This window comes from Lichenostomus cassidix, chromosome 25 (assembly GCF_008360975.1).
Source record: "Lichenostomus cassidix isolate B80296 chromosome 25, HeHo_3.0, whole genome shotgun sequence".
In the NCBI taxonomy this organism is placed as follows: Eukaryota; Metazoa; Chordata; class Aves; order Passeriformes; family Meliphagidae; genus Lichenostomus; species Lichenostomus cassidix.
This window is the reverse complement of record NC_139505.1, coordinates 4,062,899-4,077,747: the sequence shown is the minus strand read 5'-3', so window position 1 is coordinate 4,077,747 and position 14,849 is coordinate 4,062,899. Positions and strand designations below refer to the sequence as shown.

The 14,849-nt window shown below is 43.9% G+C and overlaps 1 protein-coding gene and 5 long non-coding RNA genes across 9 annotated transcripts in view; 2 read left to right on the top strand and 4 right to left on the bottom strand.

Annotated features, from left to right (window-relative positions):
• The window catches only part of LOC146427387 (zinc finger protein 687-like), a 99,273-nt gene extending 98,476 nt beyond the window's left edge, over nt 1-797 (top strand). For both annotated transcript variants that reach the window (XM_085082670.1, XM_085082667.1), the window contains exon 9: nt 312-797. In XM_085082670.1, coding sequence (XP_084938796.1) covers nt 312-785 — 474 coding nt within the window. In that variant the 3' untranslated portion in view covers nt 786-797. The remainder of the gene's footprint in view (nt 1-311) is intronic.
• A 2,612-nt stretch (nt 798-3,409) lies between these two features.
• LOC146427382 (uncharacterized) overlaps nt 3,410-14,849 on the top strand; it is a 22,093-nt gene continuing 10,653 nt past the window's right edge. For all 3 annotated transcript variants that reach the window (XR_014856549.1, XR_014856548.1, XR_014856550.1), the window contains exon 1: nt 3,410-3,593. This is a non-coding gene — a long non-coding RNA (uncharacterized LOC146427382). The remainder of the gene's footprint in view (nt 3,594-14,849) is intronic.
• Nucleotides 3,576-4,255, bottom strand: LOC146427386 (uncharacterized). Its single transcript, XR_014856553.1, has 3 exons — nt 3,790-4,255; nt 3,732-3,742; nt 3,576-3,664 (listed from the first exon to the last, which is right to left on the bottom strand). It is a non-coding gene; the product is annotated as an uncharacterized LOC146427386 (long non-coding RNA).
• On the bottom strand, nt 7,827-8,830 carry LOC146427385 (uncharacterized). The gene is made up of 3 exons (XR_014856551.1): nt 8,578-8,830; nt 8,183-8,224; nt 7,827-7,885 (listed from the first exon to the last, which is right to left on the bottom strand). It is a non-coding gene; the product is annotated as an uncharacterized LOC146427385 (long non-coding RNA).
• Nucleotides 9,193-14,849, bottom strand: part of LOC146427381 (uncharacterized) — a 21,457-nt gene continuing 15,800 nt past the window's right edge. The window contains exons 3-4 of the long non-coding RNA XR_014856547.1: nt 10,039-10,216; nt 9,193-9,732 (exon numbers count right to left, since the gene is read on the bottom strand). This is a non-coding gene — a long non-coding RNA (uncharacterized LOC146427381). The remainder of the gene's footprint in view (nt 9,733-10,038; nt 10,217-14,849) is intronic.
• LOC146427384 (uncharacterized) lies at nt 11,728-14,415 on the bottom strand. Its single transcript, XR_014856554.1, has 3 exons — nt 14,365-14,415; nt 13,096-13,216; nt 11,728-11,746 (listed from the first exon to the last, which is right to left on the bottom strand). It is a non-coding gene; the product is annotated as an uncharacterized LOC146427384 (long non-coding RNA).

The window sequence follows — 14,849 nt, the reverse complement described above, 5'->3', positions numbered from 1 at the left end:
AATTTCCTATGAATTTCCTGTGAATTTCCTATGAATTCCCTGTAAATTTCCTGCAAATTCCCTGTGAATTTCCCGTGAATTTCCCATGAATTTCCTGTAAATTTCCTATTAGTTTCCCGTGAATTTCCCATGAATTTCCTGTAAATTTCCTGCAAATTCCCTGTGAATTTCCCGCGAATTTACTATGAATTCCCTGTAAATTTCCTGCAAGTTTCCTGCGAATTTCCCGTAAATTTCCTGTAAATTTCCTGTGAGTTTCGCGGGAATTCCGCGGCAATTCCGCCACAATTCCCCGTCTCCCCTCTCCTCAGGTTCCCGGCCGCAAGCGCAAGCTCTCCTCGGACGACTCCTGCAGCGAGGAACCCGACAGCACCACCCCTCCCTCCAAAACCCCCAAACCCTCCAAACCCCCTTTCCGCTGCCGGAAGTGCGGCTTCCTGGCGGGAAGCCGCGCGGAATTCCAGGATCACATCCCGCAGCACCGCGGCGACCAGAATTCCCAACAGTGCCGCGAGTGCGGCTTGTGCTTCACCTCCCAGATCTCCCTCAACCGCCATCGCTTCATCTCCCACAAGAAAAAACGGGGAACGACGACAGATCCCGAAATTCCCGCCGGCGATCTTCCCGAAATTCCCGGAATTCCCGGGGAAAATTCGGGATCGGGAGGGAAGCTGAGCTGCAAGGTTTGCGGGAAAAGCTTCGACTCGCAGCTCAACCTGAAGACGCATTTCCGGACGCACGGGATGGCGTTCATCCGAGCCAGGCAGGGCAACGAGGAGAATTAGGGAGTTTTGGGGGTTTTTTTTGGGAATTAGGCAGGGAATTCGGGAGTGGAGAGTGGTGAGGAGGAGAACTGAGGGATTGGGGGAGTTGTTCCGGGAGTTTTACCTGGGAATTTAGGCCTGGAAATGTGAGGAGGAGTGAGGAATTCCGGGAATTTTTCTGGGAATTGTCCTGGGAATTTGAGCCTGGAAAAGCAGTGAGGAGAATTGAGGGATTCTGGGAATTATCCCAAGAATTTTATCCAGGAATTTGAGGCTGGAAAATGGTGAGGAGGAGTGAGGAATTCCGGGAATTATTTCTGGGAATTAGTCCAGGAATTTTATCCTGGAAATGTGGTGAGGAGGACTGAGGAATTCCGGGAATTTTTCTGGGAATTATTCCAGGAATTAGCTTGGGAATGGTTTTGATCCAAGCCTGGCAGAGATCTGAGAACTGAGGGATTCTGGGAATTATTCCAGGAATTTTATCCGGGAATTTGAGGCTGGAAAATGGTGAAGAGAATTGAGGAATTCCGGGAATTTTTCTGGGAATTGTCCTGGGAATTTGAGCCTGGAAAAGTGAGGAGGAGGACTGAGGGATTTTGGGAATTATTCCGGGAATTTTATCCGGGAATTAGCCTGGGAATGGTTTTGATCCAAGCCTGGCAGAGATCTGAGGAGAACTGTGGAGTTCTGGGAATTATTTCGGGAATTTTTCCAGGAATTCAGACCTGGAAATGTGAGGAGGACTGTGGAATTCCGGGAATTATTCTGGGATTTTATCCTGGGAATTATTCTAGGAATGATCCTGGGAATTTAAGCCTGGAAAAGTGATGAGGACTGAGGAATTCTGAGAGTTAATCCAGGATTTTTTCTGGGAATTATCCTGGGAATTTGAGCCTGGAAAAGCGAGGAGGAGGACTGAGGGATTTTGGGAATTATTCCGGGAATTTTATCTGGGAATTAGCCTGGGAATGGCCTTGAGCTGGGCCTGGCAGAGAACCAAGGAAAAGTGAGGAATTCCAGGAATTATTCCTGGGAATTAGTCCAGGAATTTTATCCTGGGAATGGTGAAGAGGAGTGAGGGATTCTGGGAATTATTCCAGGAATTTTTCTGGGAATTATTCCGGGAATGATCCTGGGAATGGTTTTGATCCAAGCCTGGAAAAGTGATGAGGAGGACTAAGGAATTCCAGGAATTTTTCTGGGAATTTTATCCTGGGAATGGTTTTGAACTGGACTAGGAAAATGGTGAGGAGAAGTGAGGAATTCTGGGAATTATTCTGGGAATTGATCAGGGTCTGGCTAAGGAAAATCCGGGAATTTTGGGAATCATCCTGGGAATTATTCCTGGAATTAGTCCAGGAATGGCGAAATTCCCGAGATTTCCCCTGGAGGGGTTGGAGTTGGGAATTTGGGATCCCAAATCCCACTGGAATTATCCCAAATTTCCCTGGGAATTTGGGATCCCAAATCCCACTGGGATTGACCTGAAATTCCCAAATTTCCCCAGGAATTGGGATCCCAAATCCCACTGGGATTGACCTGAAATTCCCAAATTTCCCCAGGAATTGGGATCCAGGCTGGAATGATCCCAAATCCCACTGGGAAATCCCCAGGAATTGGGATTTTTTTGGGGATTTGGGGATTTTTTTGGGATTTGGGATTTTTTTTTGGGATTTGGGGATTTTTTTGGGATTTGGGATTCCTCTCCCTTCTCCCTGACCCCAAAATTCCCAGGAATTCCCAGAGCTGGGAATGTTTTTCCATCAAAATCCACTTTTTATTTTGGATTTTTTCTTCTTTTTCCTGGTTTTCTTTCCCCTTTTGGGAAAACAGTTTGAGTTTTGTGGGAAAAGGAGAATTCCAGGTTGGAATTCAGTCAGATATTCCCGAGGGATCGGGAAGAGGGAAAAAAGTGGGAAAAAGGTGGAAATTAGGAGGGAAAAAAGTGGAAAAATAGGTGGAAAAATAGGAGAAAAAAAGGAGGGAAAAGGGTGGAAAAATAGGAGAAAAAAGTGGAAAAAAAGCTGGAAAAATGGTGGAAAAATAGGAGAAAAAAGTGGGAAAAAAGGGGGAAAAAAATTGGAAAAAAGGAGGAAAAAAGGAGATTTTTCCTTTGGCAAAGGAATCATGACCCAAAAAAAAAAAAATCAGGAATTTGGGAAAAGAATTCCCAAATTTCTTATCAGGATTGAAATTCCCAAATTTCCCATCAGGATTGAAATTCCCAAATTTCCTATCAGGATCAGAATTCCCAAATCCCAACCAGGATTTCCTGAAGGAAAAGAGGAAAAAAATTCTCCCAAATCATGAACTGAGATTTGGGGATTTTCCAGACTTTTTCCAGATTTTTCCAGACCTTTCCCAGATTTTTCCATGCTCTTTTCCCAGATTTTCCCAGAGCCTTTCCCAAAATTTTCCAGATCCTTTCCCAGAACTTTTCCACGCCAATTTCCAGACTTTTCCAGGTCCTTTTCCCAGACATTTTCCTAGACTTTTCCAGACCTTTTTCCAGATTTTTCCAGACCTTTTCCAAACCCTTTTCCCTGCTTTTTCCAGACCTTTTCCCAGATTTTTTCCCAGATTTTTCCAAACCTTTTTCCATGCTTTTTCCCAGACCTTTTCCATACTTCCCAGGTCCTTTCCCACTCCCATTTCCAGACTTTTCCAGGTCCTTTCCCTGACTGTTTTCTAGAATTTTCCAGACTTTTTCCCAGACTTTTCCCCAGACTTTTCCAAACCCTTTTCCAGACTTTTTTCCCAGATGTTTTCCAGACTTTCCCAGCTCCTTTCCAAGTCCCATTTCCAGATTTTTCCAGACTTTTCCAGGTCCTTTCCCAGACTGTTTTCTAGAGTTTTCCAGACTTTTTCCCAGACTTTTCCCCAGATTTTTCCAAACCCTTTTCCAGACTATTTTCCAGGTCATTTTCCAGACTTTTCCAGATTTTTCCAGACATTTTCCAGGACATTTTCCAGACCTTTTCCCAGATTTTTCCATGCCAATTCCCAGACTTTTCTCCCAAACCTTTTCCATACTTTCCCAAGTCCCATTTCCAGATTTTCCCAGACTTTTCCAGACTTTTCCAGATTTTTTCCAGACTTTTTCCAACCTTTCCCACATCTTCTCCAGCTGCTCCTTTCCCTTTCTGGTTTAAAGATTCCCAAAAAAACCCCAAATCCTCCCAAACTCCTCCTTTCCGGCGCCAGAATTCCCGAAATTCCCGGAATTCCCAAAATTCATTCCCTGTGAATAACCAACCTTCCCCTTTCCCTGTAAAGCTGTAAGATACACTAAAAAAAAAAAAATCACAAAATCCAACAAGTGCTGTGCTGATTTTTGGGATTCTGTTTGGTTTGCCAGAGGTTTCTTTTGGGGTTTCTTTCCTGGTTTTTGGGGTTTCTTTCACATTTTTGGGGGTTTTTTTCCCATTTTTGGGGTTTTTTTCCCCATTTTGTTGGGTTTTTTCCCGGTTTTTTTGGGTTTTTTCCCTGTTTTTTTTGGGTTTCTTTCCCAGTTTTTTGGGTTTTTTTTTTCCCCATTTATTTGGGGTTTTTTTCCTGGTTTTTGGGGTGTTTTTTCCCATTTTTTTCCCATTTTTGGGGGGTTTTTTTCCCAATTTTTGTGGGTTTTTTCCTATTTTTTAATTTTTTTTTTCCCATTTTTGGGGCTTTTTTTCCCATTTTTTGGGGTTTTTTTCCATTTTGTTGGGGTTTTTTCCCATTTTTGGGGGGTTTTTTTCCCCTTTTTTTTCCCATTTTTTGGGTTTTTTTCCCCCAATTTTTTGTTGGCGTTTTTTTCCCATATTTTGGGGTTTTTTTCCCGTTTTTTGTGGTTTCTTTCCCATTTTTTGAGATTTTTTCCCAATTTTTGGGGTTTTTTTTCCCCATTTTTAGGGATTTTTTTTCCCATATTTTTGGGGTTTTTTCCCATTTTTTGGGCTTTTTTCAGGTGGTTGAAGCTGCTTTGGGGTTTTTTTTAGGTTTTTTTTTTGTTCGGTTTTTTTTGGCTTTTTTCCTGGTTTTTTTAATTTTTTTTCCAGGTGGGAAGAACCGGAAAAGAAAAAAAAATGAAATAAAAAAAGGGAAAAATCAGGTGGAATCAGCCATTCCCAAATTTCCTGAAAATTCCAATCAAAAATAGAGGAGAAATTCCAAGTTTTTAATGAGGTTTAGAAGGAAAAAAAAACCCAAAAAAATTCCCAAAAAAAAAGATGGAAAAATGGCTTTTTTCCCTTGGTTTTTCCAGGATTTCAGTGCCTTGAGGTGGATTTGGGTTGGAGGGAGGGAGAGGCTGGAATTTTGGGAATGGGAATCCTGGAATTTTGGGGGATTTTGACCTTGGAATTCTGGGAATATTTCCCTGGAATTTTGGGATTGAACCCTTGGAATTTGGGGAATTTGACCTTGGAATTTTTGGGGAATTTTCCATGGAATTTTGGGGTTGAACCCCAGGAATTTGGCCTTGGAATTTTAGGGAATATTTCCCATGAATTTTGGGGAATGTGTCTCTGGAATTTTGGGAATATTTCCCTGGAATTTTGGGGTTGAACCCCGGGAATTTTACGGAATGTGACCTTGGAATTTTGGGAATGTTTCCCCTGGAATTTTGGGGCTGAATCCCTAAAATTTTTAGGGAATGTTTCCCTGGAATTTTGGGAATGGGAATCCTGGAATTTTGGGGAATTTGGATCCCTGGAATTTGGGGAATTTTGACCCTGGAATTTTAGGGAATATTTCCCTGGAATTTTGGGGAATGTGTCTCTGGAATTTTGGGGTTCAACCCCTGGAATTTGGGGAATTTGACCTTGGAATTTTAGGGAATATTTCCCATGAATTTTGGGAATATTTCCCTGGAATTTTGGGGTTGAACCCTTGGAATTTGGGGAATTTGACCCTGGAATTTTTGGGGAATTTTCCATGGAATTTTGGGGTTGAACCCCGGGAATTTTACGGAATGTGACCCTGGAATTTTAGGGCTGAATCCCTAAAATTTTTAGGGAATGTTTCCCTGGAATTTTGGGAATGGGAATCCTGGAATTTTAGGGTTCAACCCCTGGCATTTTGGGGAATGTGTCTCTGGAATTTTAGGGAATATTTCCCTGGAATTTTGGGAGTTTTCTCGTGTAGTTTAGGGAATGTTCCCCCCCCAGAATTTTGGGAATATTTCCCTGGAATTTTAGGAGTTTTCTCCTGGAATTTAGGGAATGTTCCCCCCCCAGACTTTGGGGAATATTTCCCTGGAATTCTGGGGTTGAGCCCCGGGAATTTGAGGAACGTTCCCCTAGAATTTCGGGAATATTTCCCTAAAATTCTGGGAATGTTTCCCTGGGAATTTCAGGAATGTTCCCCCCAGAATTTTGGGAATGTTCTGGGAATATTTCCCTGGAATTTTGGGGAACGTTCCCCTGGAATTTTAGGGAATGTTCCCCTTTAATTTCAGGAATGTTCCCCCCAGAGTTTCTAGAAATTTCTGGAATGTTCCCATGGAATTCTGGGAACGTTCCCCAAGAATTTCAGGAATATTTCCCTGGAATTTCAGGAATGTTTTCCCATTATTCTGGGAATGTTTCCCCAAGATTTTCAGGAATATTTCCCCTGGAGTTCTGGGAATGTTTCCCTCAGAATTTCAGGAATATTTCCCTGGAATTTCATGAATTCTCCCCAGAATTTTGGGGAACATTTCCTCTAGATTTTCAGGAATGTTCCCCTAGACTTTCAGGAATATTTCCCTGGAATTTCAGGAATATTTTCCCATTATTTCAGAATGTTCCCCCAAGAATTTCAGGACTTTTCCCCGGAATTCTGGGGAATGTTTCCCCAAGATTTTCAGGAATGTTTCCCCAGAATTCTGGGAATGTTTCCTTGGGAATTTCAGGAATATTTCCCCAAAATTTCAGGAATGACCCCCCGGAATTTCAGGAACATTCCCCCTAGAATTTCTGGAAATTTATGGAATGTTCTGAGAATGTTTCCCTAAGATTTTCAGGAATGTTTCCCTGGAATTTCAGGAATTTTCCCCAGAATTTTGGGGAATGTTCCCCTAGATTTTCAGGAATGTTTCCCTGGGAATTCCAGGAATGTTTCCCTGGGAATTCCAGGAATTTTCCCTGGAATTTTCTGGAATATTTTCCCTAGAATTTCTGGAATGTTCCCCTAGAATTTCAGGAATATTTCCCTGGGAATTTCGGGAATTTTCTCCAGAATTTTGGGGAATGTTCCCCTAGATTTTCAGGACTGTTTCCCTGGGAATTCGAGGACTTTCCCCGGCATTCCGGAAGGTTCTCCAGGCGCACGGCGAGTGCAGCGCGAGGCTCTCAGGAATTCTTTATTCTGTAGGAATTCATTCATGAACTCATTAATTCATTCATTCATTAACAACTCGTTCATTAACTCCATTAAACTCCAGTGGTTTCGCCCCTGCTGTGCCCTGCGGTGATTTGGGATTTTTCCGGGATTTTTTTTCCTTTTTTCCCAGGATTTTTGGGGTTTTTTTTTCCCGGGAAAACCCCTTGGGAATGAGGGGGGGAGGGGAGGGGGGCGTGGCTTCGGATTCGTCCCGAAATTTTGGTCCTTTTTGTCGCTTTTTTGTCGCTTTTTTGTCACCTCCTGGTGTCTCCGGAGATCCTGCTGAGGCGGAGGGGAAAAAAATAATGGGAATTTTGGGGTTTTGGAATGGGAAAAATGGGATTTGGGGACATTTTGGGGATGTTGGGGACATTGGGGGATATGAGGGGACACTGAGGTGACATTTTGGGGACATTGAGGGACATTGGGGGGACAGGGAGGGACATTGGGGACACAGAGGGGACACTGAGGTGACATTTTGGGGACATTGGGGGGACATGGAGAGGACATGGAGGACACTGAGGTGACATTTTGGGGACATCGAGGGACATTGGAGGACATTTTGGGGACAGGAAAGGACATTGGTGGACATTTTGGGGACATTGGAGGACATTTTGGGGACATTTGGGGGGACATTGGGGACATGGAGGGGACAAAGGAACATGAGGCGACACTGAGGTGACATTTTGGGGACATTTGGGGGGACATTGGGGACACGGAGGGGACAAAGGGACATGAGGAGACACTGAGGTGACATTTTGGGGACACTGAAGGGACTTGGGGGGACATTGGTGGACACGGGGAGGACATTGGGGGACATGAGGTGACATTTTGGGGGCATTGAGGGGACACTGGGAGGACAAAGGGATATGAGGGGACATTGGGGGACACTGGGGTGACACACTGAGGGGACATTGGGGGACATTTTGGGGACACTGAGGTGACATTTTGGGGACACTGGGAGGACAAAGGGACATGAAGTGACACTAAGGGACACTGGGAAGACATTGCGATGACATTTTGGGGACATTTTGGGGACACTGAAGGGACTTGGGGGGACAATGGGGTGACACACTGAGGGGACATTGGGACATTTTGGGGACACTGAGGGGATGCTGGGGACATTGGGGACACTGAGGTGACATTTTGGGGACACTGGGAGGACATTGGGGGACATGAGGTGACATTTTGGGGACATGAGGGGACACTGAAGGGACATTGAGGGACATTGGGGGACACTGAGGGACACTGAGGTGACATTCTGGGGACACAGGGAGGACATTGGGGGACATGAGGTGACATTTTGGGGACATGAGGGGACACTGAAGGGACATTGAGGGACATTGGGGGACACTGAGGTGACACTGATGGGACATTGGGGACACTGAGGGACACTGAGGTGACATTCTGGGGACACGGGGAGGACACTGGAGGACATGAGGTGACATTTTGGGGACATTAAAGGGACATGAGGTGACATTTTGGGGACACTGAGGTGACACTGGGAGGACAAAGGGACATGAGGGGACATTGGGCGACTCAGGGAGGACACTGAGGTGACATTCTGGGGACATGGGGAGGACATTGGGAGACACTGAGGTGACATTCTGGGGACATGGGGAGGACACTGGGGGACATGAGGTGACATTTTGGGGACATGAGGGGACATTGAAGGGACATTGGGGACACTGAGGGGACATTGGGAGACATTGAGGGGACATTGGGGGGACACTGAGGTGACATTTTGGGGACATTGGGGGACATTTTGGGGACATGAAGGGACATTGGGGACACTGGGGACTCTCGGAAGGGAAATTTGGGATTCCAGAGGGAATTGGGGGATTTGGGATTTCCCCTCACCCCACATGTCCATCCTGTTCCCTTTCCCGGGGGATTCCCGAATTCCTGGAATTGTGGGAATATCGGGAATGACAGTGGGAATCCTAATGGGAATCCCAAAGGGAATCTCACCCAAAATCCTAATGGGAATCCTAACGGGAATTCCAACCTGGAGAGAATCAAACCCAAAATCCCAATGGGAATCCTAATGGGAATCCTAATGGGAATGCTAATGGATAATCCTAATGGGAATCCCAATAGGAATCTCACCCAAAATCCCAATAGGAATCCTAATGGGAATCCTAATGAGATTCCCAATGGGAATTCCCAATCTGGAGAGAATCAAACCCAAAATCCCAATGGGAATCCTAATGGGAATTCCCAACCTGGAGGGAATACTAATGGGAATCTCACCCAAAATCCCAATGGGAATCCCAATGGGAATTCTCAACCTGAAGGGAATCCAACCCAAAATCCCAATGGGATTCCTCAAACTGGAGGAAATCCTACCTAATATCCCAATGGAAATCCTAATGGGAATCTTAGTGGGAATTCCCAACCTGGAGGGAATCCAACCCAAAATCCCAATGGGAATCTTAATGGGAATCCCAATGGGAATCTCAACTGGAAGGAATCCTACCTAAAATCCCAATGGGAATCCTAATGGGAATCCTAATGAGATTCCCAATGGGAATTCTCAACCTGGAGGGAATCCAACCCAAAATCCCAATGGGAATCCCAACAGGAAGGAATCCTACCTAAAATCCCAATGGGAATTCCCAACCTGGAGGGAATCCAACCCGGAATCCCAATGGGGATCCTAATAGGAATCCAACCCAAAATCCCAATGAATCCTAATGGGAATTCCCAGCCTGGAAGGAATCTTACCTGAAATCCCAAGGGGAATCCCAATGGGAATCCCAATAGGAATCCCACATGGAGGGAATCTAATCTAAAATCCCAATGGGAATTCTCAACCTGGAGAGAATCCAACCTAAAATCCCACCTGGAATCCTAATGGGAATCCTAACAGGAATCCTAATGGGAATCTCACCCAAAATCCCAATGGGAATTCTAATGGGAATCCCACATGGAGGGAATCTAACCTAAAATCCCAATGGGACTCCTAATGGGAATTCCAATGGGAATTCTCAACCTGGAAAGAATTCTACCTAAAATCCCACCTGGAATCCCAATGGGAATCCTAATAGGGATCTCATCCAAAATCCCAATGGGAATCCCAATGGGAATCTCTATGGAAATTCCATCTGGAAGTAATCCCAATGGGAATCTCACCCAAAATCCTAAAGGGAATCCCAATGGGAATCTCACCCCAAATCCCACCTGGCCATACCTGAGGAACTCAGGAGAGGGAATTCTGGAATTCCCAACCTTTGTGAATTTGAGAATTCCAGCATTCTAGGGATTCCCAACTTTCAGGAATTTGGGAATTCTGGCATTCCAAAGATTCCCAACCTTCAGGAATTCTGGCATTCCAGGGATTCCCAACCTTCAGGAATTCAGGAATTCCAGCATTCCAGGGATTCCCAACCTTCAGGAATTTGGGAATTCCAGCATTCCAGGGATTCTCAATCTTCGGGAATTGGGGAATTCCAGCATTCCAGGGATTCCCAACCTTCAGGAATTCCAGGGATTCCCAATCTTCGGGAATTCTGGCATTCCAGGGATTCCCAACCCCATTCCCATCCCCCCTTCCCAGCCCCCAACATTCCATGGGATTTGGGATGAATTTCCGGGAATAACACTGTGGAAAAAAGGGAAATTCCCATCCCCATTCCCATCCCCATCCCCATTCCCGCCTCGTTTTCCGCATGATCCTCTCAGGATTTTTTTCCGGAATTTTCTTCCCCCCCGCTCGGCTTCCTTTGCCCGTTTTTGTTCGTTTTCCACTTTTTTTTTTTTACGGAATTTCTACGGAATCCTCTCTTCATTTTTTTTTTTTTTCCAGCAGCAGAGTCTCAGGCCCAGGAAGGACTTTTTTCCCCTCAAAGCTGCTTCTGGGGATTTTTTTTTTCCCCCGGGAATTTTTTTCTTTTTTTCCTGGGGAATTTTGGGAATTTTTTTTCCGGGAATTTTTTTTTTTTTTCCCCGTTCTGGAATTTCACATGATGCCGTTGGTGAGGTACTGGAAGCCGTCGTAGAGTTTGGTGGTGATTGACCTCATGGAACCATCGACCATCTGCTCCACCAGCAGCTGCAGCTGCTCCTCCGTCAGGTTCATGTGGAATCGCTCCTTCAGGTGGCGGATGGTGGAGGAGCCGTGGAAACACGGGAGCTGAGAGCCTGGAAAATGGGGAAAAATTGGGAATGAGCCTGAAAAATGGCATGGAAAACCTCGGGAGAGTTGGGAATGAGGAGTTGGAATGAGGGGATGGAATGAAGGGAATGAGCTCCTTCAGGTGGCGGATGGTGGAGGAGCCGTGGAAACACGGGAGCTGAGAGCCTGGAAAATCGGGAAAAATTGGGAATGAGCCTGAAAAATGGCATGGAAAACCTTGGGGGAGTTGGGAATGAGGAGTTGGAATGAGGGGATGAATGGGAATGGGAGGAATGAGCTCCTTGAGGTGGTGGATGGTGGAGGAGCCGTGGAAACACGGGAGCTGAGAGCCTGGAAAATGGGGAAAAATTGGGAATGAGCCTGAAAAATGGCATGGAATGGGGGGAAAACCTCAGAGGATTTGGGAATGAGGAGCTGGAATGAGGGGATGGAATGAAGGGAATGAGCTCCTTCAGGTGGCGGATGGTGGAGGAGCCGTGGAAACACGGGAGCTGAGAGCCTGGAAAATGGGGAAAAATTGGGAATGAGGGGCTGGAATGTGTGGTGGGAATGAGGGGTTGGAATAGGGAAATGAGGGGAATGAATGAGAATAAATGGGGGAATGGGAAAATGAATGGGAATGAATGGGGATCAATGGGAATCAATGAGAATCAATGGGGGAATGAGGGAATGAAGGAATGAATGGGAATGAATGGATATGAATGGGAATCAATGGGAATGAATGGGGGAATGAGCTAATGAATGGGAATAAATGGTGGGAATGAATGGAATCAATGAGACTCAATGGGAATGGGGATGAATGGCAATAGGAGGAATGAGCTCCTTCAGGTGGCGGATGGTGGAGGAGCCGTGGAAACACGGGAGCTGAGAACCTGGAAAGTGGGGAAAAAACTGGGAATGAGGTCAGGAAATTGGGAATCTGGGGTTGGAATGGGCTCAGGGAATGAATGGCAGAATGGGGGAATGAATGGTGGGAATGAAGGAATGAATGAGAATGAAGAAATGAATGGGAATGAATGGGAATGAATAGCAGGAATCAGCAGGAATCAATGGGAATCAATGGGAATGGAGGATTGGGAGAATGAATGGGAATCAATGGAAATCAACGGGAATGGAAGAATGGGGGAATGAATGGCAATGAATGGGAATGAATAGGAATCAACAGGAATCAATAGGAATCAATGGGAATCAAAGGGAATGGAGGAATGGGGGAATGAATGGCAGTGAATGGTAATAAATGGGAATGAATGGGGATCAATGGGAATGAATGGGCATGAATGGGAATCAATGACAATCAATGGAAATCTATGGCAGTCAATGGGAATCAATGGGAATGGAGAAATGGAAGAATGAATGGAGGAATGGAGGAATCAATAGGAATCAACATGAATCTGAGAATGAATGGGGGAATGAGATAATGGGAATGAATGGAAATGAATGGGAATGAATGGAGATCAATGGGAATGGACGAATGGGAATGAATGAATGGCAATGAATGGGGGAATCAATAGGAATCAACAGGAATCAATGGGAATGAATGGGAATCAATGGGAGTGAATGGGCATGAATGGGAATCAATGGGAATCAATGGCAATCAATGGCAATCAATGGGAAAGGGAGAATAAATGGCAATGAATGGGAATCAATGGGAATCAACAGGAATCAACAGGAATCAATGGGAATGAATAGAGGAATGATGTAATGAATAGGAATGAATGGCAGGAATGGGAGACTCGGGAAAATCGGGAATCCACAGGAAAAAGGGGTTTGGAATGAGGCTGAAGACCCCAGAGCTGCTTCCAGCTGGCCAGAAATTCCAGGAATTCTGGGAATTCTGGGAATTCTCACCCTGCTGCATGATCTCCACGATCTGCACCACCTTGTCCATGTGCTTCCTGGCCGCAATCAAACCCTGCAGCATCAGCATCTTGTAGTAGTTGAACATGTCACCGTCCAGGCCTCCCATCACCTGGAAAAAATGGGAATTCCCATCACAATTCCATCAAATTTTATTAGATCCCATCAAATCCTATCAAAAGCCCACAAAAATCCTGTTAAAATATCATTAGATACCATTAAATCCCATTAAAATCCCAATAAATCCTATTTAGGAATTGAACATGTCGCCGTCCAGGCCTCCCATCACCTGGAAAAAATGGGAATTTCCATCACAATTCCATCAAATCCCATTAAATTCCATCAAATGCCATGGAAATCCTGTTAAAATCACATAAAATCCCCATTAAAATCTGATAAAATCCCGTTAAAATCTGATAAAATCCCGTTAAAATCTGATAAAATCCCATTAAAATCCTATTAAAATCTTATGTAGGAGTTGAACATGTTGGCCAGGCCTCCCATCACCTGGAAAAAATGGGAATTCTGGGAATTTCCATCACAATTCCATCAAATTTTATTAGATTCCATCAAATCGTATCAAAATCCCACAAAAATCCTGTTAAAATATCATTAGATACCATTAAATCCCACTAAAATCCCATTAAAATCCTATTAAAATCCTATGTAGGAGTTGAACATGTCGCTGTCCAGGCCTCCCATCACCTGGAAAAAATGGGAATTTCCATCACAATTCCATCAAATCCCATTAAATTCCATCAAATGCCATGGAAATCCTGTTAAAATCACGTAAAATCCCCATTAAAATCCGATAAAATCCCGTTAAAATCCTATTAAATCCCATGTAGGAGTTGAACATGTAGCCATCCAGGCCTCCCATCACCTGGAAAAAATGGGAATTCTGGGAAATTCCATCACAATCCCAGCAAATTTTATTAAATCCTATGAAATCCTATTTAAATCACGTAAAATCCCCGTTAAAATCTGATAAAATCCCATTAAAGCAAAATGCAAAATCCTATTAAATCCCATTAAAATCATATTAAAATCCCACTAAAATCCCATTAAAATCCCCGTTAAAATCCCACTAAAATCCCATTAAATTCCATTCCCATAAAATCCAATAAAATCCCATAAAATCTCACTAAATCCCATTATACAAAATTCCACTAAAATCCCACTAAAATCCCATAAAACCCCAACAGTCAGGAATGGGGAAAATCCGGGAATTCTGGGAATTGTGGGAATTTCTGGACTCACATCCACGAATTCGGAGGTGAGTTTGAAGGCGGAAGTCTCGAATCCCAAATTTAATCCCATTAAATCCCATTGAAATCCCAAATTTAATCCCATTAAATCCCATTATATCCCATTGAAATCTCACTAAGTCCCATTAAAATCCATAAAATCACATTAAAATCCCATTAAATCGTATTAAATGGCATTAAAATCCCATTCCCATAAAAGTCTATAAAATCTCAATAAATTCATTAAAATCCCATAAAAATCCCATAAAATAAAATCCCAATGAAATCCCAATAAAATCCCATTAAATCAAATAAAATCCCATAAAATCCCACTAAATCCCATTAAATCTTATTAAATCCCATTAAATTCCATTCCCATAAAACCCCATAAAATCTCAATAAATTCATTAAAATCCCATAAAATCCCAATAAAATCCCAATAAAATCCCATTAAATCAAATCCCAATAAAATCCCACTAAAATCCCATTAAAATCCCA